Below are 26,664 nucleotides of genomic sequence, written 5' to 3'. Positions count from 1 at the left end.
ATCTGATAACCCGAGTTCGATTCTCGGCACGACCATCATTTTTGCTCTTCCTTTTTGCCCCCTCGCCACCCAAGCCGCCCCTTCCGGAGAATCGCCTCCTCCTCCCGCGAGTACACGCCCCGCACCGCAGAGCCCCCCAACTCCGCGCTCCCAGAAACCGCCCGGCTCAGATGCATCGCCTTCACCGTCGCCTTCGCACCCGGCCCCAGCGGATGCATCCCGTCGATTTTGCACAGCGCGCTGTAGAAAAGCCGGCCCTCCATGTCCACGTGCTCCGGCGCACCCTCCATCTCCTCAAGCACTTCTTGCCCTAGAACGTCAACTATCTCCACATAGCTGGTGCTCGAAATGCACTCAACCATGTAGTACGGAAGATACACGCAGTCGCCTTCAATAGGCCGCCCCTTTAGAAGCTCCTGCACGCGCGCGTCTGAAACCTCGCACTTCAGCCTCACTTTCAGAAGCACCCCCTCGGAAAGCGCGTCTTTTAGGCTGTAGTATTCCATTAAAATTTTTCATGCCCGTCGACTTTAAGGACTTAATCCCGAAAAACCGCGACTTACTAGAGAAAAGCACAATCCACCTCGGAAGAACAGCTGCGGCAAAGGACGCTGGCGAGAAGGTGAGCCCGCGGGCCGACCAGAAAAGCACAATCCTGCAGATTCCGCTGGAGTCCGAGCTGGAGATGGAGCTCGCAAAGGTCCGCTACACGCAAGAGGAAATAGAAAGAATCAAGCAGGAAAGAGCAAGAAAGATAAAAATGGCCTACCAGTCAAAAGCAAACGCATGGTCCAAAAAAATAAAGAGCAGAGCATACAGAAAGGCTAAGAGAGAGGAAAAGCAGAGGAAAGTGGCTGAAAAAATAAAAATCCAGCTGGCAGTTGGATCAGACTGCGACGAGTTTGAAGCGCAGGAAGTTCACCCAAAAGAGGCGGACGCTGAAATAAAGACGGCAGAGGAGAAGGCATACGACTTCCTCAGAAATACAGTAAACCCGGAGCCAGTTCAGATAATCAACACCCACACCGGAGACGCCAGAAAAGGACACGGAATAGAAAGCATCTTGGAGGTGGACGACGCAGAGTTCGCTGCCGAAAAGAAGGCAGCCGCAGAAGAAGACAGGCCCTGGGAAAGAGAGGAAGTCCTTGTCGGGTGGAACACCTGGGGAGGCCTCTCCGTAGAGCCGGTAAAGAACTCCTCAAACACAAAAAAAGTCTCTAGAACGGGAGTGGAAATCCGAAAAAGAAAAGACTTTGAAGCCTCCCACGTCATCTACAACGAGAAGGCGCACACCACCAGAAACCCAAAATACGCGATAAACCAGCTTCCGTACGGGTACGAGACCATGGAAGAGTACAACACCCTCATGGACCTGCCGGTCAGCGCCTGCCACCAGCCCACAATCATTCTGAACAGGCTTATTAAAGCAGAAAAAGAAAAGAGAAAGCATCTATAAATGAAAAACAAAAGAGCACTCAGAGCACTGCTCTCCACGGCAGGACAGTACTTCACGCAGAACAAAGACAAATACCCGGGCGCCCTGGACAGAATGGGAAGGCGAATCGGGGCCAGGCTGCCGATTGTCCACGGGCTTGGCAGGAGCTGCATCTCCCACAGCCAGGACACATGGGGGCGCGCGATTTCCAACAGGATACTTCGCTGCCTCGGAATAGAGGACTCGTCGCACGGGATTTCAAGCAGCTCTGGGAGAGTGATCGTGAAGATCCCGAAGCTGTGGGAGACAGACGACCCGAGCATGGCTCTGCCTGTTTTCACAGCAGTAATAGAACGAGTGTTCAGCGGGTGGCATGTTCCTGTAAGGATAGAGGTCAACTTGGACAAAAGCATTCTCCTGGCTATAGTTCCGGAGGACAAAAATAAAGAAAAGTAGCAAGCTTTTGTGCGGGACGCGTTTATTCTGTTTGCGCTCGGGCCGGCTGCATCTGGACGCACAGTTGCCCGTGCTTGGCTATTTCTTGAAAGGCGAAGGGGCTTTGTGGCTGTGCCAGCACGGACAGAGACGCGCTTGCGCTTTTAAGCAGCCGGCTGCAGAGCAGGGCACGCGTGTGAAATACGTCTTTATTGAAATCCACTATGCAACTTGAATAGACAAGACTCAAATATTTGTTTGGGTTATTCTCCAATTGTAGAATTTGTTTTGTGGGCCTAAGCTTTAGAAAGGCCCACAGCCAAGTGCGAGTAGCTGATTGAAAGTTCGCCATACAATAATAACCCGAAAGTGCGTAAAGGACAGTCTTTTGCATGAACATCCGGGTTGCAGCCGGCCTAATTTGCGCGTATATGAAGGGTCGGGCGTAGACGGGTGCACTTCGTGGGCGATCAATTTAGGCCCCATCCGGCTGCCCCTCTCCCACCGGACACTCCTGTGCACTGAGGGTACCTAAGCAGCAAATGAAAACACGCACGGGGCAAGGCCAGCCACGCCTTGCGCCAGAAGTACCCCTAACTATGTATAAAATTGCATAAAATTTTGCAGGCGAATGGATCGATCAATAAATCAGCAGTTTATAGGACAGAGACGCATGCTGTGGACAGTTGCTAGCGTGGCATTGCTTGTGCTAGTGGAGGGGGCAAGAGCAGCCGCAGATAATTTTGGCAAAGGTGGCGCAAATCCCATTGAAAGCGCTCCAAATGGGCTTCTGGAGACCATTTGGTTCTCTCTTGCAAAGTTTACTGCGGTGTTCAACGCGTCAATGGGATACTTGCTGTCGTTCAAGGCCATCAACAACGCAATGAAGGGCGGGATTCTAAACATCGGCATCTGCGCCATGCAGGCAATTTTTTCTTTGCTTTTCCTGTTCAACTACCAGAAGAAAAGCGAAGAGCTGTACAAGCCTTCTGAGCTCGAGATAAACGCTCTGAGCGAAAAGGTAGCAGAGGAGCAGCAGCCAGTCCGGGCGCGCACCAAAAACACGCTGCTGCAAAAATACTTGGACACCCCGCTGTTTGAAGAGGTGCGTGACTCTCAAGAAAGCAAGCCCAAGCATGAAAAAACAAAGCGCTCCTACCTGGACACGGCGCAGGGTTATGTTATCAGCGCATTCAAAATCTTCTCTATCTGGGCAATTATATTTGTCTACATAGTCTCTCTGTTCAAGGCGGCCTCGTTTGTGGGCATGCTCGGATTTGTTGGGTTTGACAGGCTTATTATGGCTGGAGAGCTTTCCAAGTTTTTTCTGGAGAAAATACCAGGCGTTGCAGGCCTCCTGCACGTCTTCCAAAGCATAAACACCTTTGCAGTCTCCCCGCAGGGAACCATTATGAACGGGTGCCTTATGTTCTTTGGGCGAGCGCTTGCAGAATACTGCTACATTCTTTCCAAGGAGGACGAGAAAGAAAAAGTGGCTTCTCTGTACAAGAAGAACGGCTCTATTGTTGCAAACATAGTGATACGAGGGATCTTCCTCTATCTTATTGTGACGTACAACATAACGATTCTTCTTATGTTCATGGAGCCCATTGTGGAGTTTCTGCTCTCGAAACAGGTCGGGGATTGGATAATAGAACTTCTCGTTGCCGGTATTGAGACTCCTGACATGATCAGAAGAGACGTGGGCAAGAATGCGAGCTTCAAGCGAGAGTGGAAGATCTGCCTCTTTGTCCGCATGCTTGGTGCAATGGTTGCCTTCAGCTACATGCTCTATGCAACGAACTTGATCTTGCTCGCAAACCCAGGTATAGTTGGAGACATAAAGAGCGCGGTTTCCCGCATGAGAGCCTTTATTCCGGCGTAGAGACACCGCATAAATGCAGAAGGGCGCCATGTGCCAGCCAGCATGCGCATTCGCTTGAAAAACCCTTAGGCTATCCGCCTGTAGTGCCTGGGCACACAAATAAACTATATCATATGTTATCCGAAAATGCGCCTTTATAGGGGCGCAAAGATAGACTTTTTCTTGGTTTTATCGCTGAGGACGCGCCAAGGCTATGCAAATCTTCGTTTTGTGCCACCTGCCTCTGTAATCGGCGCGTGGCTTAGACATAGCTTAAAAGCAGGCCAATTTATTTTTTTATGCAAATTCGGTTTCTGCTCGGGCTATTGATGCCGCACCTGGCCTGTGCTCAGCTAAGCATTTCCGAATTGAAAACTTCGCTTCAGCACACGATAAGCACGCCAGATGGCGATGTATGCATTAATCCCGAAGGCCCGCTTAACATGATTCACGGCTATATTTACAAGAAAAGGGGCTACATGTACAACAAACGGCTGTTTTCGCCGGAGATACAGACGAAGTACAGCATGGCCGCTCTTCCAAGGGAGGGCGACTCGGAAGAGGCATACGCGTACAGGCGAATCCCCACGCAAGACACTGCACACAAGAAAATGGAGAGTGACGTGTTCTCGCTGGAGAAGACTCTCTGCCCAGTCGATGACTACACCCAGGAATACCACAACACGCTGATTAGACTGTTTCCGTCTGTGGACGGGGAGCTGTCGATTGAAACAAGCCAGTACGACGCTTTTATCCGGTTCATTCGGGCCAAGCAGGCTAAGGAGCACGCGCACTACATTCTTGCCTCGCTGCTTCTTCTGAGCGAGGGCGTGGACGTGGACATAAAGTGCACCAAGAAAGAGATCTCTCTTAGAAGCAGGGACACCAAGGAAATATTCCAGGTGTGCACAGAAATACAAGTGCTGAACCCGAAAACGAACGCCCTCGAGAATTCGTATCAGAAAAGAGCAGTTTCGGTTATAAGGTTCTTCCAGAAATACAAGAAAGTAGGAGAAATGCCGAAGACGCGCCAAGAGCTAAAAACTGGAAAGTTTCTCAGCACCCCGCAGTTTCTGATACAATCGTACATCTTCGAGTATACAAACGGCGCGGAGGACGCAATCCTGCTGGCTGAGAAAGTGCACGAGCTGCTGGGCGACATGATCGAGGAAGCGAAGGAAAAAAGGCTTGATGAAAGGCTCGCGGTGCTGACGAAGGCATTTTCTGTCTTTTTTACCCCAATCCATTTGGTTGAGGATAAGGTAAACTGCATACAGTCGATAGCGGCTCTTCGGGAGCTTACAGAGGAATTAGTTCGATTTCCGTTCCCCCACCAAAGCCAGGTTCCTTCACAGATAGGCGTGCCCTCCTACAGCAGAAGCACAGACTCGTTCTACTCAGACAGCCTGCATAACTTTCAAAACTGCGTCGAGGCCAGCACATATGCTCTGATGTGCTGCCTTGCATACAATCCCGAAAGTGCATATTATAGCCTGTCCACGATGCCGAACGCGTCTGAAGAGCTAAAAAAATTCTTTCTGGAGCATAAGAAGCCGGTGGAGTTCACAAGCAACAGCATGTACCGAGAGTGGAACAGGGTGGTTTCAGACCTGCCGTGCGAAAGAATCATATACAACCGAAAAAACAGAAACGAGCTTCGCTCGGGGGTTCTGAACCTTCTGCGGGTTGTATTGAGCATCACAGGAAACTTAGAAGGCGAAGAAGACACATTGGCTGACTTTATGCGCGAGGTAGAAAACTCCACGTGCAAAAAAGACAGCGTGTTTTCCCGGGTGGAGAGATATGTGGAGGCCCTGCTCGCTCGGCTGTCCGTGAACACGAGTGCTGTGATAAGATGCAGCGGCTTTAAAAAGAGGGTTCGGAAAGACGGGCTTGCCGACATATACGGGGACATTGAGATAAAGCACTTCTTTGGCGGAGTGGAGCAAGGGGGGATGTGCCTGCGCGTAAAAAACAAGCACATGACAGCTAGCACCACCGAATCCATGGCGATCGAGGTGACTGAAGATGAAATACAAGCGCTCAAAGATAGAGTAAGAGAACATGAGAACAGAGAAGTGTTTTCGGGGGTTTTGGCTGCACAGCACGTCGACGATGCCTTCTTCTATGGCACAAACGGCGATAGTGTCGATACCTTGATAAGGCTCTCCAGAGTCATACTCTCAAACATTCTAAATACCCAGCAAACAAGTGCGAATGCGTTGTTTATGCTCAAAGAATTCAAAGAGCCGTGGTGCAAAAGTTTCTTGGCAATTAAAGCTGCTCTGTTTTTGAAAAGCACTTATGTGCGAATCTCAAAGGACCTCCCGATCTTCAGGCTGGCCTCTAACATAGTGGGCAGCTGCCAGCTTGACGACCCATCAGTGCACGATGAGATGCTCGCTCCGTTTGCGTTTATTGGCAGCCTAGACAGCCTAGCTCCAGAGGTGCAGCTAAGCGACAGAAAGCGCCTCCATGTTTTCAACCAAGTCTCGCTGAGCTCTTTATTCGTAGTCCAAATGAACGACCCGGGCACTAGGATTCCTTTTTCAAGCTTTGTGTCAGTGTACCGGCAAGAAACAAAGCAGCCCTTTTCCTGTTTTTCTGGGATTGAACGCCCTGAGTCTGTGATTGCTCTATTCAGCTGCTTTTATCGTGGGGAGAGTAAAGACTGTGTGGACAGCTTCTTTGATGCGCTTGACCAGGAGAGAACCGAGGACGCCCGGATGGTGAAAGCTACTTTGAAAATTGCCTGGCTGGGCTTGGCCCTTTTGTACCCTGAGATAAGCTCGAGCACAATCAAGAGGCTATACAGAGAGATTGATGATTTTATGTATAATGAGCACCACCCGATATTTTCTATGCTATTCGAACATAGGGAAAAGCTCCACGCCAAGTTTAACATCGTGCTGGGAGGCGAATGCCAACCCGAAGACAGACACAAGTTCTTCAGGCTCATTATTATATTTGACACGCCTCCCGGACTGCCCGATGAGCACTGCTAGAGCGGCCCAAAAGCACAGCTGCATGCATTGTGCGCTATTTGTCGCATCTTAAAATAAACTGCAGCTTAGAAGCCGCGTCTGTCTAGTATATGCGCTGCATCTTTCCGCATTGCGCGATGTCCAGGCGCTGACTTTCTCATATAAAACCCGCGTGTGGTTTTGCATATTTTTAAACTATTAGTTGGCAATGTAATATGTACCAAACTTGTTTTTAGAGGACTTTGAGGTGTAGGGTTTTAGTTCTACACCCATATTCTATCGGTGCCACAGCGGGTCCCTTTTCTGGATTTTACTGTGCTTTCGGGCATTGAACTCGTTTTGCCGGGGTCAAATCCGTTGAGCGTACAGCCGGCCCGTGGGGGGACCCCAGTCTTGCATATCTGCCGGGGGGTTCTCTAGAATCGCGATTAGTTTTCAGGTTTGAAAATTTTGATTGGGCAGCGGCTTTCCTCTATTTGTAAATTAAATTTTTCTAGTTTCCATATTTAACCATATATTTTTTCAGGAATATGAAAAAAATCACGCAAATAACCTGGATCCTACTTATTCTGGGAGTGTTCTCAAAAGCGGATGTCGGTGACATTTCACAAGAGCTTTGCATTGGGTATCTAGAAAGGAACTACCAAATCATGAAGAGGGTTAGGACCCATATAGACAGGCTTGATGCAGCAAAAGAGAGTGCAGCATTTGCGCTGAAGAAGTTGAAGAGATTCAAGCTTTTTGAAAATGACGTAACTGTGCCCGAGAAAGTCGAAAAAGCAAATAATGTGATTGGCCTAGTGTTCGTGTCCGTAAGCATGCTGGAAAGCGATATTTCATCGTTTTTTGCATGGTTTAATCAAACGAAGATCGATCTGAAGAGAAGCAAGCAGCCGTGCCAGAATTACGAAGAGATATTAGAATATTCAATTGACTCCATAGGCAAGATACAGAGGCGCATAGACCAGCAAGCATGTATTCTGGAAAAAGAGGGCAAAGTAATACAGGACTGGATATGTGACTACATTGAGTCGTTTTTCGAGGTGGATCCGCACAGGATGTGCAGCCTTCCGGAGCTGAGCAAGCTTGGGTACCGCCTTATAAGAAAGCTAAACTACATATTCTACGGCATGCAAAGAATGTCCTTTGGCAAAGCCGCATTCAAGCTCACACTAGACAAGGCACTGCACAGACACACAAACGTCCTAAGCAGAAGAGACAAAAAAGATCTTTTAAGAATGATGGTTTCGGAAAACGCCCCCAGCACAGGCGTCTTGGAGCCCAGCCGCGGAGAGGAGGAGGACGGCCTTGCTCCTAAGAGGGCCAAGGGGGTGACAATATCGTACGAAAAGGCACTAGCCAGTGTTTTGAACAAAAAGCTTGGAAACGGATTGGCCAACAGCTCAGAGCTTCTTGAAGCCTTCCTGCTCCAGAGCTCCTCCACGGCTGCGCCATGCATTGAAATGTTCAAACAGATGGACACAGACCTGGCGTGCAGCACACTGCTTGTGTTTCTGGTCCTCCACAAAATACTCGAAGATCTGGAGGAGACTCCGAAAACGCTTGAAATAGTGGACAGGATAGAAGAAGGCATCAAGGCCGAGGAGATAGAGGAAAGCACAAAGCACGCCCTCGTGAAAATCATAAGCATCTACAGAAACTTGAACAGCAAAAAGTCGCAGGATATGGCGCAGAAGGTCATACAACAGTACGTTCCGAGCTTGTTAAACCAATACCTTCTGCTGGCTATACGAAGCCCAGCATGCAGCCCTTAGCAGAAGTGATAGAGAGTCTTCCGGGCTTATAGGCAAGTGCGCATGCACCCAGCACCCGCTAAAGCCGCCTAAAGGCTGAAAAATAAACTAAAGGTTAAAAAACAGAAGAAGCCCCCGTCTTGCCGCAGGCTGTGCACAGCTGCTTAAAAACAACCCCGGAAAACAGCGTGCAGCCCACTGTATAAATGCGCATAAAAACAGAAAAAAGAACAGCATACTACGCGCCATGTGCATCTGGCTCCGCGTGCTGCCTGCAGCTTGCGCTATATGCCGTGAAAAGCCCTTTCGGCTGCTAGCGCTTGCCCTCCATGGCGCACATAGAATGGGCAGCGCAAATATGCCAGCCCAAGCTGCAGGCCACTGATTGCTAGCTTTTGTTTATTTACACATAAGAGCTCTCAGGCAACGCAGCCAAACTTACTCTGCCTGGAGCTCTTTTCTATTTTCTTTGTTTTTTCTGGGGCGAACTGCTTTTACAGGCTCAAAATTCGGGTTAAGCCTCCAGAACCCCCCCTTTCCGGGCTCGGAGGCGGGGCGCTTTACCTTTTCAAACATCTTGTTCAGCGACAGGTTGTGCCGGATTGAGTTTTGCCACGCCGGGTCTGCGGTCTTGTAGTACGGAAAGTGCATTTTTATCCAATTATATATTCCATTGAGACTAAGATGGCCCTCGAGTGTTTCTGTCAGCGCTTTTTTTATCAAAACAGCATACGAGTGCGGAGGCTTCTGCATGGCCCTGCCTGCGCCTTTCATGCTGTCTATGCTTAGGTCTATCTCGGACAGATATATGCCAGGGCAGTTTTTGGGGTCAAACAGCTGTCTAGGACATATAGCCTCTTCGAGATGGATAGGCTCTATCTTAATTTCCTCCCGTTTTTCTTCTTTCTTCGCTGTGTACTCGAAGGTGTCCGTGTGCAGCCCTCTGTTTGGTATAACAGCATTATCTATTGCATCTTTCAAGTACTGCTCATCGCCAGAGTCCAAACCTATTCTTTTGAACATGAAGATTTGCATGTCTTCAAGCATTCTATTTCTATTTCACTAAATTATAAAGCAAATTAATTCATTTGCCCATTTACAGTTTGTGTGTATTCTATTTTCTGCATATTTGTAATGACATATTTGCATTGCTATTTCTATTTTTAAGTTTTTTTAACCCCAGCAAGAAAATGTCAGCGTATGAATATATGGCAGAAATCCAGAAGCACAAACAGTCAGATGTTATGAGATATCTGCTGAGAATAAGATGCTGGGAGTACAGACAGAGACATGTTGTGCACCGAGCAGAAAGGTCCACATGCCCAGACAAGGCCCGGAGACTGGGATACGTCAAGAAGGCAGGTATAGTCATATACAGAGTGCGAATCCGAAGGGGAGGCCGAAGAAGACTTGCAAAGAAGGGTAAGGTCAACGGAAAGCCCGTGAACCACGGTATCTTCCAGCAGAAGCAGAAGAAGAGTCTGCACGCGCTTGCAGAAATCAAAGTCGGAAGAAAGCTGGGCAGTTTGAGAGTTCTCAACTCATACTGGGTCGGGCAGGACGCCACGTTCAAGCACTACGAGGTGATCCTTATTGACCCAACCGTCAAGAACATCAGAACCGACAGCAGACTAAACTGGCTGTGCAGCAACAAGCAGAAGCACAGAGAGTGCAGAGGGCTCACCGGTGCCACTAAGAAGAGCAGAGGCATTGGAAGAGGAAACAGATTCAACAAGACCATTGGAGGATCCAGAAAGGCCTGCTGGAGAAGAAATAACACAGTTTCCCTTCTTAGATACAGATAAGATCGAGACGCTAATAAATTATTTACTTATCATTCTGTAGGGTGTGTCTGTACATTTTCTGCCTGCGCCGCGGACAGCAAAAAGCTGCAGCTGCAGGCATGGGCTGGCGCCCAATTAATTAGCCGGAAGGCCTGTAAATCGCCGAATGCATGTGTCCAAATTCGGACAGCAAACAGCACACACACAAACAAATCAGTTGGTCAAAAATGGAAAGATGCGCAGGGTGTTTGGAGTAAACACGAATGTGCCCAAAACGGGCACTCAGGCTGTTTGTGTGATCTGCCCGTGCAGCCACAACAGCAGGGCGCTTGCAGTCTATATAGCGCGAATTTTTAGAATATTTTTATGGAGAAGTTCGCATCTGAAGAGGAAAGAGACTCCAGTGATGGATTTGAAATAGTGCTCCATGATACAGAAGATGCCCCTGCAGTGAACGCAGAGCTTTTGGAGACATACACTGTAGAGTGCGACAACATTGCAGACAAACCTTGGAACAAGCCAGGTGAGGACATAACAGACTACTTCAACTATGGGTTTAACGAGTCCACCTGGAAAGAGTATCTGGCAAAGCAGAAAAGGCTCCGAGACGAGTATTACACCAGGCCGCGAAAGAAGGACCGGGACTGGAGGGACGGCGAAAGAAGAAGGAAGATGTAGAAATAGAAGTATCTTGGAAAAATTTTAATGGTTGTAGAAACAAAGCAGTTCTGCCGAGAGTGCAACAACATGCTCTACCCCAAGGAGGACAAACTGGAAAAAATGCTTTACTTGGCGTGCCGAAACTGCGAGCACTTTGAAGAGGCGATATCGCCGACTGTTTTTACGGCCGAGTATAAAAAGAGTGCAGGGCGCGCTGTGATGGGTGCGGTCGTCAAGGAAATGGCCGAAGACCCCACTCTTAGGCGGATAAACAAAGAGTGCACGCGGTGCAGCCATTTAGTGCACGCGGTCTTTCAGACAAAGGACAACCGGGGAGACGAGCCCTTGTCTGTAAACTACATCTGCTGTAGATGCTTCAAGGCAACAAACAGCCTCGACGCAAGCAAAAAATAGTCTGTCTGTGCTTTTAAAAATGGGCGAGCCTCGGAGAGAAAACGCTTTTGGTGGCTCTTGCAAATAAAGGCCCGTGCAAGGCAGCAGTGCAGCTGGAAAGCACAAAGAATAAATAAGCATCGTATACTTGTGGACAGCAGCGCAGGGCGTTTCCGTCCGAGAGAAGCGCAGGGCCTGTGCAGGCTACTCGCTGCTCTTTGAATCCTTGTCTGCTGGGGCGTCGCGGCTGGCCTTTTTTTTGTACTCGGATATTGTGGGAATTGGCGTAAACTTTAGAAAGGTCTCCTGGACCATTTCATCCGCCATGGCGTCTGTGATTTCGTCCTCTGCCGAGGTGCTCAGCTCCTCCTGCAGGCTGCTCTTTGCAGCGGGCAGGGCTTCGGTGCTTTTAGGCAGCGGATTTTTTGTTGGGCTTGAAATAAGCGTTTTTAGCACGCTCGGGCACACCTCTATGCTGTTTAGGGTCTCTTCTTCGAGCTCAGCGGGGGCCTTTTTCTTGGGGCTTAGGCGCGGGCTGGACTCTTTGGAGTGGCGCTTCGTTGGGGACCCGGGCGGTGTCGATGTCTGCACGGGCCTGAGCACAGGGTCCTTCACCGCCGAGCCCAAGGCTTTCTTTGCCTGCTGCAGGAATGTGGGGGCCTCGCCTTTGTCGGCACTTACCAGCGACTTCTTTACAAGGTCGGCCGTGCTCACTGCATACACGCTCTTGGGCGGACTGAAAGGCGCCTTTTGGGGCGCGGCAGGGCCCCGGACAGAGACAGAGCTCGCCACCAAGAGCCCATCGCTCTCTCTGTCCTCGGTTGAGTTTTCCTTAAATTCAAACTCTGCGCTGCCGAGCTCCTTCTGTACAGGCGTGCTGGCGTCCTCGGACGCTCCCCTGCTCGAAGAGTAGTCGTCGTACTCGTCAAGGCCGTTTTTGATGCAGAAAGAGGGCGATTCGTTTGCGCTGCTTAGATACACGTGGGAGTGCGAGGTCTTTGTGGCCTTTGCGGCTCTCTTCTCCCCGGCAAAGCACTTCTCCATAAAGTCCATGTCCTGCATAAACTCAAAGTCTTCGAGGGTAAACTCCAGAAACGGAAGGGTCTCGCATGCTTTGTACGCGTCTATCTCCATCTTCACTTTCCGCATCAGCCTGGAGACTTCTGCGTCGTCGTTTATATTTACAAACCTGCTCCGCACACTCTGCTTGCTTTCTCTGTTTGGCCTTTCGCCAATGTATGCCATCTTCTCAATCCACAGGTATATTCTTCGGGACTCTTCTGTGTTCACCATAAAGTACCCGCTCTGCAGGCGGCCGTACATGTTCTCCAGCGACTTGATGCCAACGGCAATGTTGTCGTGCGTTCTTAGGCAGTCCAGGGCTTGCCTCGACAGATACGCCGTTATTTCGTTGAGGTTGTCTGTTATTTTCATGACAAACCCCCCGTCCTTGGGCTCTAGCACTTTCTCTATTCTAAACAAATACTCATTAAATTTCGCGCGGACAGAGCCTATGCTGTCTCTGGGGTGCCCGTACGGGTCGTCGGAAAGCCGCTCTTGCTGCGACAAAACAGCCTGCGTCATCGCATCCACCTGCATCACATCCCGGCCTATTGTGACCCACTCGCACCCTATGTAGTCCTTTAGTCCCATAACCATGGGCTTGATCCAGCTGCTCATTCACTTCTAATACGAAATAGAAAAAATGCAGAAATAATAGTCATATATGCTCTGGCGCAATATTTATAGATCCTCAAAAAACTCCTCCAGCTCTGTTGCAGGCCTGGCGGGCCATCCTTTTATCTCCTGCCCAGAGTAGCAGTACAGCCTGTTGCAGTACGCAAAGAAGCCCTCTGTTCTTGTGTGGGGGACCACCAGCTTGTCCACGGCCTTGTAGCTTGTTGCTCTGTAGTGGTCGTTTTTGTGCGAGAAGTAGAGCGTGTCCCCTATTCTCTGCACGTCTGTGATCCTCTTTAGGACCCGCTTCTGCTTGCGCAGGTCGTTGTCCGTCTTGTTCATCGTGTATGGAGTCCCGTATGCGTCAAAAACAACGAGCTTGTTTTCCAGTCGGCCGAAGTACCGAATGGGGAAGCGCACGTCGTACGCATCTTTGGGCTCTGTCTCTCCTATTCGGGTTTTTAGAATAATCCCGTCCTCGCTGGCCGTAAATATTGCCTTCTTCAGCGCGACCACATTGACAACTATGTCTTCGTGCTCGGCATAGGTGAACGTGCCGTTCTCCGTCTTGACCGTCACTTTCCCTTCATGGTCCCCAAATGCTATAACCTCTTCGTTGCTCCGTATGTCTAGCGCGGATATTTTTTCAAAGTCCGTCTTCCACACCTCCTTAAGCTCCAGCTGCGTCTGGTTCTCAGCGGATGGCTTCACAATTTTATAGAGCACCGTGGAAGTGGCTATGTACAGAGTCTCGTCAAACATTTCTGCATGCTTCACCACCTCCTTTAGGTCGAAGATCTCGGCGTACTTTTCGGGCGAAGAGGCGTCTGCTTTTTTGCCCTTCTGTTTTGTTTTTTCAAACACTTTTCCGTTCAGAAGAATCACAAGCAGGCGCGGCGCCATATGGACTGAAAAAATGTCGTCCTCAAAGGTGCCGCTCACCCTGTCTATGTCCTTCTTGTTCGTGGCGGGTTTCGGTTGCGGTGTACCCATACTGACTAAGCTGCTGAAAAATTAAAAGTTTTATTAATGCACGGACTGCGGATATCGCCGTGCTTTTCCAAGTATACGGCTTGCGCGTTCTTTGGCACCGCTCTGGACATGCATGTGTGCTTGCCCTCCCCTCTAGCGCTTTCCTGCCGGCTGGCTGCGTCTTTTCCAAATTTTGTGCGTTTAGTCTTTCTCGCCTCTTTAAATAAAAAGTGTATTGGCGCATTGTAGGAACGAGTATGCTTTCTTTTTGTGTGCGACAAATATATTGTAGACTCAAGAAACTGTAGCGTGCAAAGCCCAAGAAAAAGCTCCTGCCACATATTTCTACGCTGAAATGCACTCTCTTACTAAAGAGCAAGCAGGGAAATGCAGTCCTGTAGCAGTCAAGAGCTCAGCCAAGCAGTGCAAATGCAGGGTCTATGCCTGCAGAGCTGGACAAGGCTGGGAAAAGACGCCTGTGAGCAGTGCCATGTGCATGTGCTGGGAAAGAGCGTGGATCACTTGCATGCACGCGGAGGGCTTGGCTGGGTGCAGCAAACATATTTTTGTTTGGGCATCTTTTCCAGAAACATCCAGAAGCCTCCAGAAGCATAAAAGTATAAAGGGCCAAAAACTTTTCAAAGTATGACTTACGGACAAGGACTCAATTCACAAGATTTAGTAGAGATAATAAGCAGCGCCGAGGAGCTTGCCAAGGAGAAGAGGTCGTACACAGTCGACCCTATCCACGTCCTCATGGCGATTCTTGAAAAAAACAGCAAAGAAACAAGAAAGGTACTGAAGGCCTATGCTGAGGTAAAGGACAAGGTGCAGAATTATATTGACGCGCAGCCAAAAGCGCAGGGCCACATAGTTCCCCGCATAAACGAGCAGGAGATGCCCGGTGTGCTGGCGCACGCAAAGGAGCTGGCCCAGAAAGAAAGCAGCGAAATAAAGGGAATACACGTTCTGTATGGAGCCTTGATGGCGCCCAGCGTCAGAAGCATACTTTCGGATGTGAATCTGAAAGAGATACTTGACAAAATAAAGAACGTAAAGGAGCGAGAAGAAGCATCAATCGAGGAGTTTGCAGTGGACATGGTGCAGCAGGCGCGGGAGGGCCTGTTTGACCCAGTGATCGGGCGGGACAAGGAAATCCGAGCTGTTTTGGAAATCCTGACAAAGAAGATCAAGTCAAACGCCATGCTTCTGGGTGAGCCAGGGGTGGGAAAGACCGCGATTGTCAACGGGCTTGCGCAGCTGATAGCAAACGACGAGGCGCCGGCGCTTTCTGGGTGCACCATATACAACGTGGACCTGGGGGCTCTTGTTGCAGGCACAATGTACCACGGGCAGTTCGAGGAAAGGCTAAACAAGCTGATAAAGGCCGCAGAGGAGTCGAACAGAAAGATCATTCTGTTCATCGACGAGATACATATGGTGCTTGGCGCCGGAAAGACGCAGGGCGCAATGAGCGCTGCAAACCTTCTTAAGCCCGGGCTGGCTGCAGGAACGATTCGCTGCATAGGCGCCACCACGTTCGTGGAGTACAAGCAGTACGTGGAGAAAGACCCGGCTTTTGAACGAAGGTTTGTGACCGTGTCAGTCTCCGAGCCGTCTGTTGACGACACGGTTACGATTCTAAGAGGGCTTAGAGAGCGGTTCGAGTCCTACCACGGGCTGAGCATACTGAACGAGACGCTGGAGTGCGCTGCCGAGATGGGGCACAGATACATGACAAGCGGGCACATGCCAGACACTGCGATCACTTTGCTGGATGCAGCCTGTGCGTCGGTCAAGGTTGCGCTGGAAAGCGAGCCTGCGGAGATCATGGAGATAAAGTCGAAAATATGGGCTGCCGAAATAGAGAAGGAGGCAATCCTGTCCGACGCCTCGCGGGACGCAAGCATAAAGAACGAGGAAAAGCTGCAGAGGGTCGAGAAGAAAATAGCGAGCCTCCAGGAGATGCTGATTCCGAAGCAGAGCGAGTACGGAAAGAGGATGGAGAACATATTCAAGCGGCGCAAGTTCAAGACAAAGCTGGAGCAGCTGAAGGTGAAGCTGGCTGCAGCCGAAAGGGCCAGGAACACTTCGGTGGCGTACGACATAAAGTCCTTTGCAATTCCAGAGATTGAGAGCGAGCTGAAAAGGCTGGGGGACAAAGACGAGCACATATGCATACGCCCGGAGCACATAGCAGAGATGGTCTCGAGCATAACCGGAATACCGGCCAAGCGACTGACTCTTCTGGAAAACAAGCGACTGCTGGGCCTAGAGAGCAGGCTCAGCGCTCGGGTGGTTGGGCAGGAGGAGCCCATACGCGCAGTTACCGACGCCATTATACGGAGCAAGGCGGGGTTCGGGCGGATGCATCGGCCAATTGGGTCTTTCCTGTTTTTAGGCCCAACCGGCGTGGGAAAGACGCAGCTGGCAAAAACGCTGGCATACGAGCTGTTTGACGACGAAAATGCGATGGTGAGGATAGACATGAGCGAGTACATGGAGGAGCATTCAGTGAGCAGGCTGATTGGTGCGCCGCCCGGGTACGTTGGGTACGAGACCGGAGGATACTTGACAGAGAAAATAAGGAACAAGCCATACAGCATAATACTGGTGGACGAGATAGAAAAGGCGCACAAAAGAGTTGCCAACGTGTTCCTGCAGGTTCTGGACGACGGAAGGCTCACAGACAGCCAGGGCCGGACGGTGGACTTTTCCAACACGGTTGTTTTGATAACCTCCAACCTGGGGTCTGGCTCAATCACGTCGGAGAACATGGACAAAGACGAGGTGATAGACGCGGTGAAGCGGTTCTTCCCGCCTGAGTTCATCAACCGGCTCGACGGCGTGCAGATATTCAGACCCTTGGAGATGGATGGGCTCCTAAAGATAGTGAGCATATACACCAAAGAGATCAACGAGAGAATGGCCAAGCACAAGCTGCACATAACCCTGTCGGAAGGCGCGCAGGTCCGCATCGTGGAGGAGTCCTACACGCCAGAGTATGGGGCAAGGCCCATGCACAGGTTTATGGAGCAGACGCTGATAACGGACACGTCCAAGATATATCTAGGCCTGGAAGAAAACAACGGGTTTGAGATATGTGTGACCACCTCGCAGGAGGCACCGCCCACGAAGGGCGCGCAGCCAGCTGCCATCACCGAGCACTTTTCGTACTACCTCCAGCCAGGGCCTGTGCGATACTAGGCCGGAAACGGCCCAAACTGCCCGCATTCTTATTGCGGTGAGTTTTACAAATTGTTTGCATAGGAGGCCAATAAATAAACCAAAATAGTTTTAAAAACTCTACAATTTCGCACAGTTATTGGAAAGGCCGGATTACGACGAGAGTGTGCCGTGTATGTGGAAATTACAAGCATCAAATTGAGGAAGACAAGAAAAACAGCCCGAATCCAAAGCGTTGCATGCGGGCATTTTTGCACTTTATCCAAGAACACACGCCAAGACTAGTTGGCACCCGAACACTCCAAAGACTAATAATTCTCCTCTGGAATTAGGGCTAACCCCAACCCAACGGGGCAGGGCCCGGTCCCATAACACTAATAAAGAGCAAACACGTTAAAATCTGGCATTGCAAGCCTGTACTCCAGTTTATTATCAGCCGAGTTTTGCCTTGTGCTGCTTGCGTGCCGGGGTTCCACAGTCGGGCGCTTTCCCATACTTTATGCGGGCGGGGCGTCTGCGTGTGCCTCGTAAATGTACGACCCCTTCGAAAGGACTATTTCCATGGTGCGCTGCTTGTAGAACTCTGGAGCCACCTTCAGATTCTCAATCACGTCGTGCAGGAGCACCGCGCACCCAACGCCCTCGCCCATGTGCGCTGTCTTTATGGAGGCCACGTGTATGTGCGCCCTGTAGAACGTGGGGTAGTAGTGGAAGTACATTTTCACCTGGTCTGCCCGGTAGCTGTAGAGCGCGAGCGTGGCCGCCACTGCCTCCTGTATCCGCAGCAGCAGGGGAATGTGGCTGCCTGTGAGCTCGCGAATCGTGTATATCGCAGGGTCCCGGAAAAGCACGAGCAGGTAGAGGCTGTCCATTGTCTTCCTGTCCCACTTCAGGTCCGGGCATATCAGAAACTCCCTGTCGAAGTAGAGGACTTCCTCTTTCTCGAGCGTGGTCATGGGGGCGCCGCTTTTCTCCGCCTGTCTGAAAATATTGTCAATCCACGCCACGTTCGGGCCCTTTGCAAGGGCGTGGGGGAGGACGCGGGTTCTGTAGAGCTCGTATGTCTCCTTCACAACCACGTGCTCGGCCTGCGTGTACTTTCTGATAAGCTCTTTCGTGGCCGGGTGTATGATGGAGTACTTCAAGGACTCGCACGTCTGCAGTGTTCCGCTCGTGTAAATGTCATTCTGGTGTATGAGCGTGCTCTCCTGCTGCATGTCCACGCTGTCTGGAATTGGGACCTTGTTAAGAACAAGAAGGGCCGGCTCGCCGCCTATGTCTCCCAGGAAGACTTTAGAAATGGGGCTGCACTTATTGCTCAGCGTCTCCCTCCGGATGAATCTGGCAAGCTTATTCGTCATGGGAAAAAAATATTCGGGAAACATAAAGGCCGGGCTGCGGCGCGGAGGAATTTACAAACAAGGCCTGGCCTCTGCCGGGGCAGGTGCCAGGCGGCTGCATTGCAGCTAACAAAAAAGCGAAGATCCGTCCGCTGTGTGCGGGCTCGGAGCCTGTAAAGAGCCGTGATATTATAACTAAGCGAAAGGCATTTATTCGTCCATCTCCGCTTCAGCTGCAATATTGGATTTAAGCTTTCCGAAGAACTGTTCCTTCTCGGCGGAAGTCTGGAACCTACCGCTTCCGATCTTAGACGACGTGTCTATGAACTTGATGTTGATGTTCTCGGCGTTTGCGCCCTTGAACTTTCTTCCAACAACCTTCCTGAGAACAAGCACTCTCTTTCTGGGTCCGACCACGGATCCCTTAACCATTACAAACTCGTTGTTTACGTTACCGTAACCGCAGAATCCTCCCATGGGGTTAATAGTCTTCTCTGTGAGGTCAAACTCTGTCTTGCAGACGCCTGTGTCCTTTCCGTCTCCGAGCAGGTATATTCTCTTGTTCTGCATGACTCTGTGGTGGAATCCTGTCTGACCTGCTCTTGGCACGGAGTACATGACTCTGCTGGGGTGCCATGCTCCAATACAGGCGACCTTACGGATACCCTTGTTTGTCTTTCTGGGCAGAATTGTGGTTCCCCATCTCTTGGTGCAACTTCTGAAACCCTTTCCTTTTGTGACTCCAATGATGTCGATCATTTCCTCACGGGAGAAGCAGTCCTGGACGGAGATTTCCTTTTCAAAGTGGTTGAGCGCAAAGTCGATCTTCTCCTGGGTGGATCCTCCGTTAAGCTGGGACTCCATGATGTGGGCCTTCTTTGTGTTCAGAATCTTGATCTTTGGGGCCTGACTGTGGATGAGCACTCTGATAACATCGCAGTTTTCTCTGATCATCTTAATCTCCTCCTCGATCTTTCCGTTCTTGTACTTCTGCGGGTAGCTGGAAAGCGCAGTCTTCTTAGACCTGTAGTACCTCTTGTAGTACCTTCTCTTGACCGACTCGTCAATGTGCTCTGCAAGCACTGTTTTGACGTTTTCCAGGCCCTGTGGGGTCTTCTTGTATCCAACCAGACCGAAAACTACGCACTTTGGCGTTTCCATGATCGTGACTGGGTCGATTATCTCTCTCTTGTTGAGCTTGCTTCCCTCTCTCTCGCCTACCCGGAGCACGTGCGACATTCCTGCCTTGTATGCAAAGTACGTTGTAAGGTGTACCTTTTCTGTTGCATCATCCTGTGGATAGGACGGGATTCGTGGCCTTATTCTCTCTGCTCGCTTTCTTGGGAGAAATGAAAGAGAACCGTGTCTTGGTGCTTCGTATTTTCTATGACTCATACTACAGGGATAGAAAAAAATTAAAAATATATCCAGCAGAAAAGAAAAAAACGGCGAAGCAAAACCGCTGAATGCACGCGAGGCGGACGCGCTGCAAAAGAAAAAGAGCAAAAACGCGCCCGCCTGCACATCTTCGCCCGGAAAAGAGAAAACAGAAAACCGTCTCTATGCAGCCATCCTTTGCGGCGCGGCCCTCTAAAATGCGAATTTTGTCTACTTATGTGTGATGTTTATTCTACTCATGCTTGTATATTATATTTTTTCCTCCCTTTTTCTCTACCGCACACATCCATATTCTAGTCTTGTACGACTTGTACAACTCCTTAACGAGGTCTCTAAAATCTATTCTCTTGTCGCTCTTGAAGTAGAATGTAAGTTTATTCCGGTCCCACTGGTACTCTGCGCTGACTATTTCCATGGGGAGCTTTCTTTCTTTGACCTTTTCGCAGCAGTTACTCACAGCGACCTGCTCCAGCATGTTCTGCTCGAGCAGCAGCAGCTTGTCCTCGTCCGTGGCCACCCTGTGTATTTTCCGGGTCTCAACCGTTGTGATGTTGTACTTGATGGACAGCTCGCTCATTTGGAAGGAGTCAATTGCGTCGAGTATCACGGACCCGCAGTCTTCCCCGCGATCAGCCTCTATGATGACAAAAGTTCCTTTCATGAGGGATATGTCCTTGTACATGCCAAAGCACCGGTTCCCGCTGCCAAACTGGACAATGCAAAAGCTGCCGGCTGCCAGGCGCATGTTCGGCCTTTCCAGGCTCACCGCTGTGCGGGCAATGCTGTTGAATATGCTTGGGTCGAGCGAGTGCCTTCTCAGGAGCGACAGGTTTCCCTTCTCCGTGACCACGCTCCTGTTTATGTGGGCAGGGGCGGCTTGGGCGCTAACAGGAGAAGAGCCCGAACATGCGCGCGCGCTTGCAGGGTCCTTGTACATGCTGATGTTGTTCAAAGACATGCTCCTTTTTCTGCCTTCTTTTTGCTCGTGGGCGCTCACAGGAAGGGTCGGTATTTTGTTTATGCTGTTTGACCGGGCTCGAAACGAGTTTCCAATGACTTTCCAGTCTTTGTTGTTCATGTACGACCAGATATTGTCGCTTATAAAGGGGGAGGGCGCAAAAGGATTCTCTCTGTCTTTCATAAGCTGTGTGTATATCTCATAAAAAATAAAAAATAAAAAGATAATTGGCACACTATGCGCATTTTAATATTTCCTGATATGAAACCTGGGCGCGCCTCCGGCTATTTACAGACAGGATTTTCAGCACACATTTGGGGGCACCAAAACACGGACTTCACGCCCAAAGCAGGCGGGTGCCCAGCTTTGCCAGCGCGCAGACCTTGTTTCAGCGCCTTTGGGGTTATCTACACGCGCCGGTGGAAACAGACTTTTCAGGCTAGCTCTGCAAAACGTTCAAAAACTCATCGTATGCAGCCTTCACAGCTTCGTTTGTTCGGACAATTTCGCGGATGCTCTCTGTGTACAGCATGTGCGGCCTGTTTTTGTTGAAGGCAAGCTTTGCGTTGGGCATGTTGCACAGTTTTGTGTATATTTTGATGATCAGCTCCAAAAGCTCTGGGGACTGTATGGACTCCAGCTGCACAAGAACCGAGTTCAGGATCATGGAAATCGCCATGAACCGGTCGTATGTCTGGCACGAGTACTCCAGGCCTTCCCGAATCGATATGATCAGGTAGAACACCTCGCTTGCCTCGATTTTTGTCTTTTTGCTGCCCAGCTCCATGTTTCGCAGGCACAGCGGAACAAGCTCTGTGTTTTTGAAAAACTCAATCAGGTTTTCTATTTTGTGCTTGTTGAGAATGCACTTTATGATGCACAGCGTGGTGTACTTCAGCTCCTCTATTTCCGCATTCCGAATCGACGAGTTGATGATCGGGTAGAGAAACAGCAGCAGATTCGAGTTTATTGCATACTCTATGAAGCTGTCAATGTCTGTCAAAAGAATTACTATTTCCAGAATTGTGTAGATGCTTGTCGGGATTGAGCTTCTCTCCATTATTAAGTAGTCGTAGATCTCTGATATCTCCTTAAGAAAGACCGACAGCACGCCAAACTCCTTGACCAGCCTGGACTTGTACGCTGCGCTCTCCTCTAGCTTGGCCTTAAGGCGCTTCAAAGACTCGTCTTTCGACTCGTTGCGCACAATGCATGCGCACAGATGCTCGTATGTGCTGGGGCTATTGGACATGCGCATAAAAATAAGACAAAATAAAATGCGCAAATAAAAAGCCCCGTCGCAAAACACAAAGCGCGTCCGGCCAGAAAAAAGCCCCACGCCCGGAGAGCTGGGCTCTGCCCCGAAAAACAGCAGAAATTCTGCATGCGCCGTGCCAGAAAGCGCATGCAGAAAAAGCACGAGGCAAGGGCCTGCAAGTAGAGATGTATATGCGGGGATGGTGTGCTGTGCGCCCCTAAGAAGGCGTGAGGATAGTGAAAACACTCTTTTCAGCCTTAGCACGGTGCGCCGAGGCAGTCTGCGTGCTCAAAGCCAAAAATTGAGAAAGCGCGTTTGAGGGGCAGGCCAGAAGGCGCGCACGCCACGCAGAAATTGGGCTGAATACGTTACAAAGGCACGATCAGCTGGCATTTTTCTATTTTAATTCTTGCGTTTTAAAATATTTTACTGCATGGAAGACACACATAGCGGAAAAACATTCAGAATAGCAATAGATGGGCCGGCGGGTGCAGGAAAAACAACTCTTGCGTCGCTGCTGGCAAAAACACTGGGGTTTGAGCACGTAAACACCGGGATGATCTATAGAGCGCTGTCTTATACACTATTGAGCCGATTTAAAGATGCCTCCATAGAGGAGCTGGAGGCTGCCATAAAGTCGGAGGACGCTTCCGTCCAGAGAAAAATTGATGAGTTTTCTCCCATGATAACGAATGATCAGGTTGTGATAGATGGGGAAAACATAATAGGCAGCTTGCGGACTCCGCGGATAGATTCTGTTGTTGGAATCATATCAAAGTACAGGATTGTCCGGGAGAGAGTGAAAACCATACAAAAGAGCCTTATAGAAATGCACTCGAAGGTTGTGGTTGAGGGCAGAGACATTGGGTCCGCCATCATACCCGACGCCGAGCTGAAAATATACCTAGAGGCATCCGTAGAGGCCAGGGCCATTCGGCGAAACAGGGAGATCCAGAGAAAAGAGGACATCCTGCCGCGCGCGGGCCAGTTAGAGGAAATCAGAAGGGAAATAAAACAGAGAGACTACCTAGACACAACCAGGGAGATATCGCCTCTGGTAAAACCGGAGGGCGCCATGGTAATAGACAACACTGCGCTAACCGTAGAGGAAACAGTAAAGAAGATCCAGAGGGAGGTTGAAGCCAGAAGAGGAATGGAATAAAGTGCAGCATACCACAGTTGGGCGGCGGATATTCTGGATTTTTAGACGCAGAGGCGGCCGGGCTTCGGGCGATTCAGCAGAGCTTGCCTGCCCGGGCGCATGGCCGCTTGTAGAGCGCACACAAACAGAAAAGCGATGGGCTCTATCATTTCTATGCTCTGTGGGGTTTATTTATTAGTTGTGCAGTTACATATTTAAAGCCTCTGTGCTGTTTAGTAGTACGTGTTTAGGTAGTCTATCTCCTTCTTGTTCAGCGCCAAAACGTCTTCCGGGGGCGGGCCCGACTTGAAGAGCTTCCGGAGGCTGCCTATGCTCTTCCTGCACAGATACAGATTCGTGAACGAGGGAATCTTTTTATAGAATAGGTCGTTCTTGCTGATTAGCTTTGTGAAAAGAATGTCCCTTAGTATGGACTCGCTGATGTTCAGAACGCCAATGTCCAGCCGCTTGTTCATTTCTCGGCAGATGTTGAAGATAGAAAGTATCGTGGTCAGGTGCTGGGAGAGATAGGTGTCCCTCTGCAGGGTGAGCTCTGTTAGTCTGCGCATCATTTGCAGGTCCACCTTTATCTTCTTTATCTTTTCTATCGACGTGTCTGCCTTGCGGGCCTTTCTGAGCGATTTCACCTCTCTTTTGCGGAAGCACACAAAGGGCAGCACGTCCGCCGGAACGTCGTTCTCCTGCGTGATTATCTCGAGCTTTTTTACATCGGTTGGGGGAGAAACGTCGCCAATGTCCTCTAAATACTCCGCGGTCTCTTCCGGCGCGTCTTCTTCGCTCGAGAGCTTTCTTTTCTTGACGTCGTGCCCAGCAGCTCTCTCTATCCTTGGGGTTGGGATGCTTTTTGCTCTTCTAGAGAGTATCTCCTTTAGGTGGTGCTCTTCCTCCTCTTCCTTTTCAACGCCGGTGGTAAGCGCAGGGCCCGTGTACTCCTGCATGCGAGTAATGTCCAGGTCGCTTTCACAGAAGACATTTAGCTTTTTGTCATTTTCTATTTTCTTGCTTCTTACTCGCTTCATGCAAATAAAAAGTTTACTGCGATTTTTCTATTTAAACACAATCCGTCCAGCAAGCCAGCGCCAATTACGCTTTGCTTTGCGCCCTCAAGTATCGTCAAATGGCTATTTATTTAGTTTCTTAAACATGTCAAAAAGACGGATGGAGCTTTTCCGCACGCCTCCAAAAGTAGTGCTGGACCGTATGCTGCTTCCCTGCACGCTGCTTGCCCGTTTGCAGAGCTTGTTGTCGTCCTCTATGTTGTAATGCGTGCCCGAAATATCTACATATTTTCCACATTCTTCCAGCCCAGTCACTTCGTTTATCACAGAGAACACGCCGGCGACAATCTTTATCTCGGACTTGTTGATGGTTGGTATAGACTTCTTCAGCAGGGAAATGTACAGCCCTCCTTGCGTGATCGCGTGTGTGCGGATTTTTGCAAAGAGGCTGATTCGCTTGTGCTCCTCGAACTGCGACCTCTTCCCAAGGATGCCCTTCTCAATGACCAGCTCAAGGGTGCTGTTTATGTACTCTCGGAACTGCAGGTTGGGCGACGCCGCTATTTCCAGGAGGATCTCAAGGAGGCCCAGCGACATGCACTTGTCAAGCTGCGAAATAGTGGACTCCAGCTCCTTTGAGATCAGCAGCTTCAAGTCCCCGGGAACGGTTGACGTCCCCAGGCCAAGCTCTTTCTGGAAGGCTCTTCGAAGCAGGGAGTGGAACAGGTTCTCCTTGTCCTGGCACTTTGTGACAAACAGCTTGAAGTACTTCACGGTGAGCCCGCGCTCCTGGAGGTCCGAGTCGTTCAGAACCACCTTCCTGAAGAGCGTCTTCTTTGGGAAGAGCGACCTAAGCAGAAAGTAGAAGCTCTTCGATATCTGCGCGGTCGGCGTTGACGTCTCAGTGGTGTGGATGAAGAGCACAGTCTGGAGCAGAAGGAACACGTACGTGCGCCGGTTTTTGTCAATAGTGCTGGGAGAGTCAAACATTTTCGTTCTGAGAAACGCCAGCATCGCATTCGCCTGCCTGATCAGCTCCGGGTAGCAGTCCTGGCTTATGTGGTGATATATAATATTCTGCATGTTTTCAATCTCTCGCTCGCTGGACACTTCCAGAGCCTGGTATATTGCCGTCGTCAGGTTTGAGCCGGGCGCCAGCAGGCGAAAGTATCCTTTAAAAATCTCTTCCCGGAACTCTCTGTTGAAGGGCGCTGCCTTAATCAGAGCCTTGTTCAAGTTGCATATCTTCTTTTCAGAGTGCCGCACCAGCAGCCCCGCAGTTTTTATGATCATAGACAGCAAAGAAAGGAAGAAAAGGTCGTTTTCGCTGACCCGGTCGCTTCCGTTCGACTTGACAACAAAGCCGTGCGCAGGTATAAACTCTTTTTTCCCGGAGGCCAGGTCTGTGGAGGAGGCGTTGCTGCTCAGGGAGATTCCCTGCAGGCGGCTGGCCAGCTCCTCTGTGACCCGGTTTGCAGGAGGCACCGGAATTCCGCTGCAGGGCTTCTCGCTCTCGTCCGCGGCCTCTTTTTTCCCGTAGTTTCGGCACGGCTCGGTTTTCTCGGGCGCAGAGAATATTGAAGACGACGAAGACGACTTGTCCTCCGTGTAGTTGTACGACATCTCGGCAAAGTTGTACGAGGCGGTTGCATCCGTGCTGTACGACTCGTCATCTGGCTCCTTCGAAGGCGTCATTCGCTCGTCCTCAAGCTCTCTTTTCCGGATGTTTATGCTAGAAAGCGTGCTCCAGTTTCCAGAGTAGACGTGCGAAATTCTTTCATAAAGCTCCGGATAGTCTGCCACAATGCTTTTGGCAGAGGTAAACCCGTTGTCAACGGCGCTGCAGATTGCAAGGAGGATCTGCGTGCTAAGGCTCTCTGCATGCGAGCACCGCGTCCCTGCATACGTGAAGAAAATAAAGCACTTCATTATCTCAGCACAACATAGGTCTATGAAGTCCTCGGGGTACACGGACATGCTTTTCTTCATGACGCGGATGATAACCTTCAAGTGTGTCTTGATAAGCTTCAGCGCAGCAATCTCAAAGGATGTGCAGAAAATCGAGTAGTCCTGCATTAAGTGCGTCGATATGGTGATCGTGGTCAAGTGCTTCATGTGCTGCCCAGACTGCGCGTATTTTTTTGTGTACTCCTTCAATACATTCATGCTCTCGGATATTTTCATGGGCTTTTGCTGCAGATAGTGCTTGAAGAAGGAAAGTTTCTGCTCGTCCACTGTTCCATCTCGTTTGTATATTTCTCTGAGAAGCTTCTCGTGCTGCGGCCTTAAGTTCATAATCATACAAACTTTAAATAAATTTCTCTCGGCCTTTTCTTTATAGCTCTTTTAATATGCGGAAATGAGCAGTTTCGTGCAGACGTCAGTGAGCGAGGGTTTTTCGCTTTT

General features: G+C 50.0%; 21 protein-coding genes across 21 annotated transcripts; 10 read left to right on the top strand and 11 right to left on the bottom strand.

The window, feature by feature from the left end:
- Nucleotides 1-35: 35 nt before the first annotated feature.
- NEMAJ01_1401 (uncharacterized protein) lies at nt 36-506 on the bottom strand (the record flags this gene model as incomplete). Its single annotated transcript, XM_047915239.1, has 1 exon — nt 36-506. One exon carries the CDS (start codon nt 504-506, stop codon nt 36-38), a length of 471 nt encoding a protein of 156 aa, XP_047771196.1.
- An 11-nt stretch (nt 507-517) lies between these two features.
- NEMAJ01_1400 (uncharacterized protein) lies at nt 518-1,456 on the top strand (the record flags this gene model as incomplete). Its single annotated transcript, XM_047915238.1, has 1 exon — nt 518-1,456. The coding sequence occupies one exon, from the start codon at nt 518-520 to the stop codon at nt 1,454-1,456; it is 939 nt and encodes a 312-aa protein (XP_047771195.1).
- NEMAJ01_1399 (uncharacterized protein) lies at nt 1,457-1,891 on the top strand (the record flags this gene model as incomplete). The annotated part of the gene is made up of 1 exon (XM_047915237.1): nt 1,457-1,891. One exon carries the CDS (start codon nt 1,457-1,459, stop codon nt 1,889-1,891), a length of 435 nt encoding a protein of 144 aa, XP_047771194.1.
- Nucleotides 1,892-2,501: 610 nt separating this feature from the next.
- On the top strand, nt 2,502-3,755 carry NEMAJ01_1398 (uncharacterized protein; the record flags this gene model as incomplete). The annotated part of the gene is made up of 1 exon (XM_047915236.1): nt 2,502-3,755. One exon carries the CDS (start codon nt 2,502-2,504, stop codon nt 3,753-3,755), a length of 1,254 nt encoding a protein of 417 aa, XP_047771193.1.
- Nucleotides 3,756-4,033: 278 nt separating this feature from the next.
- On the top strand, nt 4,034-6,739 carry NEMAJ01_1397 (uncharacterized protein; the record flags this gene model as incomplete). The annotated part of the gene is made up of 1 exon (XM_047915235.1): nt 4,034-6,739. One exon carries the CDS (start codon nt 4,034-4,036, stop codon nt 6,737-6,739), a length of 2,706 nt encoding a protein of 901 aa, XP_047771192.1.
- A 509-nt stretch (nt 6,740-7,248) lies between these two features.
- NEMAJ01_1396 (uncharacterized protein) lies at nt 7,249-8,493 on the top strand (the record flags this gene model as incomplete). Its single annotated transcript, XM_047915234.1, has 1 exon — nt 7,249-8,493. The coding sequence occupies one exon, from the start codon at nt 7,249-7,251 to the stop codon at nt 8,491-8,493; it is 1,245 nt and encodes a 414-aa protein (XP_047771191.1).
- A 417-nt stretch (nt 8,494-8,910) lies between these two features.
- Nucleotides 8,911-9,519, bottom strand: NEMAJ01_1395 (uncharacterized protein; the record flags this gene model as incomplete). The annotated part of the gene is made up of 1 exon (XM_047915233.1): nt 8,911-9,519. One exon carries the CDS (start codon nt 9,517-9,519, stop codon nt 8,911-8,913), a length of 609 nt encoding a protein of 202 aa, XP_047771190.1.
- Nucleotides 9,520-9,662: 143 nt separating this feature from the next.
- Nucleotides 9,663-10,277, top strand: NEMAJ01_1394 (large subunit ribosomal protein L15e; the record flags this gene model as incomplete). Its single annotated transcript, XM_047915232.1, has 1 exon — nt 9,663-10,277. One exon carries the CDS (start codon nt 9,663-9,665, stop codon nt 10,275-10,277), a length of 615 nt encoding a protein of 204 aa, XP_047771189.1.
- Nucleotides 10,278-10,622: 345 nt separating this feature from the next.
- Nucleotides 10,623-10,934, top strand: NEMAJ01_1393 (uncharacterized protein; the record flags this gene model as incomplete). The annotated part of the gene is made up of 1 exon (XM_047915231.1): nt 10,623-10,934. One exon carries the CDS (start codon nt 10,623-10,625, stop codon nt 10,932-10,934), a length of 312 nt encoding a protein of 103 aa, XP_047771188.1.
- A 27-nt stretch (nt 10,935-10,961) lies between these two features.
- NEMAJ01_1392 (DNA-directed RNA polymerase II subunit RPB9) lies at nt 10,962-11,330 on the top strand (the record flags this gene model as incomplete). The annotated part of the gene is made up of 1 exon (XM_047915230.1): nt 10,962-11,330. One exon carries the CDS (start codon nt 10,962-10,964, stop codon nt 11,328-11,330), a length of 369 nt encoding a protein of 122 aa, XP_047771187.1.
- Nucleotides 11,331-11,513: 183 nt separating this feature from the next.
- NEMAJ01_1391 (uncharacterized protein) lies at nt 11,514-12,989 on the bottom strand (the record flags this gene model as incomplete). Its single annotated transcript, XM_047915229.1, has 1 exon — nt 11,514-12,989. One exon carries the CDS (start codon nt 12,987-12,989, stop codon nt 11,514-11,516), a length of 1,476 nt encoding a protein of 491 aa, XP_047771186.1.
- A 63-nt stretch (nt 12,990-13,052) lies between these two features.
- Nucleotides 13,053-13,979, bottom strand: NEMAJ01_1390 (uncharacterized protein; the record flags this gene model as incomplete). The annotated part of the gene is made up of 1 exon (XM_047915228.1): nt 13,053-13,979. One exon carries the CDS (start codon nt 13,977-13,979, stop codon nt 13,053-13,055), a length of 927 nt encoding a protein of 308 aa, XP_047771185.1.
- A 5-nt stretch (nt 13,980-13,984) lies between these two features.
- Nucleotides 13,985-14,299, bottom strand: NEMAJ01_1389 (uncharacterized protein; the record flags this gene model as incomplete). Its single annotated transcript, XM_047915227.1, has 1 exon — nt 13,985-14,299. One exon carries the CDS (start codon nt 14,297-14,299, stop codon nt 13,985-13,987), a length of 315 nt encoding a protein of 104 aa, XP_047771184.1.
- Nucleotides 14,300-14,603: 304 nt separating this feature from the next.
- On the top strand, nt 14,604-17,165 carry NEMAJ01_1388 (ATP-dependent Clp protease ATP-binding subunit ClpB; the record flags this gene model as incomplete). The annotated part of the gene is made up of 1 exon (XM_047915226.1): nt 14,604-17,165. One exon carries the CDS (start codon nt 14,604-14,606, stop codon nt 17,163-17,165), a length of 2,562 nt encoding a protein of 853 aa, XP_047771183.1.
- A 476-nt stretch (nt 17,166-17,641) lies between these two features.
- NEMAJ01_1387 (m7GpppX diphosphatase) lies at nt 17,642-18,505 on the bottom strand (the record flags this gene model as incomplete). Its single annotated transcript, XM_047915225.1, has 1 exon — nt 17,642-18,505. The coding sequence occupies one exon, from the start codon at nt 18,503-18,505 to the stop codon at nt 17,642-17,644; it is 864 nt and encodes a 287-aa protein (XP_047771182.1).
- A 189-nt stretch (nt 18,506-18,694) lies between these two features.
- NEMAJ01_1386 (large subunit ribosomal protein L3e) lies at nt 18,695-19,879 on the bottom strand (the record flags this gene model as incomplete). Its single annotated transcript, XM_047915224.1, has 1 exon — nt 18,695-19,879. One exon carries the CDS (start codon nt 19,877-19,879, stop codon nt 18,695-18,697), a length of 1,185 nt encoding a protein of 394 aa, XP_047771181.1.
- Nucleotides 19,880-20,114: 235 nt separating this feature from the next.
- On the bottom strand, nt 20,115-21,023 carry NEMAJ01_1385 (uncharacterized protein; the record flags this gene model as incomplete). Its single annotated transcript, XM_047915223.1, has 1 exon — nt 20,115-21,023. The coding sequence occupies one exon, from the start codon at nt 21,021-21,023 to the stop codon at nt 20,115-20,117; it is 909 nt and encodes a 302-aa protein (XP_047771180.1).
- A 256-nt stretch (nt 21,024-21,279) lies between these two features.
- NEMAJ01_1384 (CCR4-NOT transcription complex subunit 9) lies at nt 21,280-22,092 on the bottom strand (the record flags this gene model as incomplete). The annotated part of the gene is made up of 1 exon (XM_047915222.1): nt 21,280-22,092. One exon carries the CDS (start codon nt 22,090-22,092, stop codon nt 21,280-21,282), a length of 813 nt encoding a protein of 270 aa, XP_047771179.1.
- A 439-nt stretch (nt 22,093-22,531) lies between these two features.
- Nucleotides 22,532-23,260, top strand: NEMAJ01_1383 (CMP/dCMP kinase; the record flags this gene model as incomplete). Its single annotated transcript, XM_047915221.1, has 1 exon — nt 22,532-23,260. The coding sequence occupies one exon, from the start codon at nt 22,532-22,534 to the stop codon at nt 23,258-23,260; it is 729 nt and encodes a 242-aa protein (XP_047771178.1).
- Nucleotides 23,261-23,472: 212 nt separating this feature from the next.
- NEMAJ01_1382 (uncharacterized protein) lies at nt 23,473-24,279 on the bottom strand (the record flags this gene model as incomplete). Its single annotated transcript, XM_047915220.1, has 1 exon — nt 23,473-24,279. The coding sequence occupies one exon, from the start codon at nt 24,277-24,279 to the stop codon at nt 23,473-23,475; it is 807 nt and encodes a 268-aa protein (XP_047771177.1).
- A 102-nt stretch (nt 24,280-24,381) lies between these two features.
- NEMAJ01_1381 (uncharacterized protein) lies at nt 24,382-26,559 on the bottom strand (the record flags this gene model as incomplete). Its single annotated transcript, XM_047915219.1, has 1 exon — nt 24,382-26,559. One exon carries the CDS (start codon nt 26,557-26,559, stop codon nt 24,382-24,384), a length of 2,178 nt encoding a protein of 725 aa, XP_047771176.1.
- Between the last annotated feature and the right edge of the window lie 105 nt (nt 26,560-26,664).

Source organism: Nematocida major (genome assembly GCF_021653875.1).
Source record: "Nematocida major strain JUm2507 chromosome Unknown 2395, whole genome shotgun sequence".
NCBI lineage: Eukaryota > Fungi > Microsporidia > Nematocida > Nematocida major.
The sequence above is the reverse complement of the archived record's forward strand: the minus strand, read 5'-3'. Positions and strand labels throughout refer to the sequence as shown.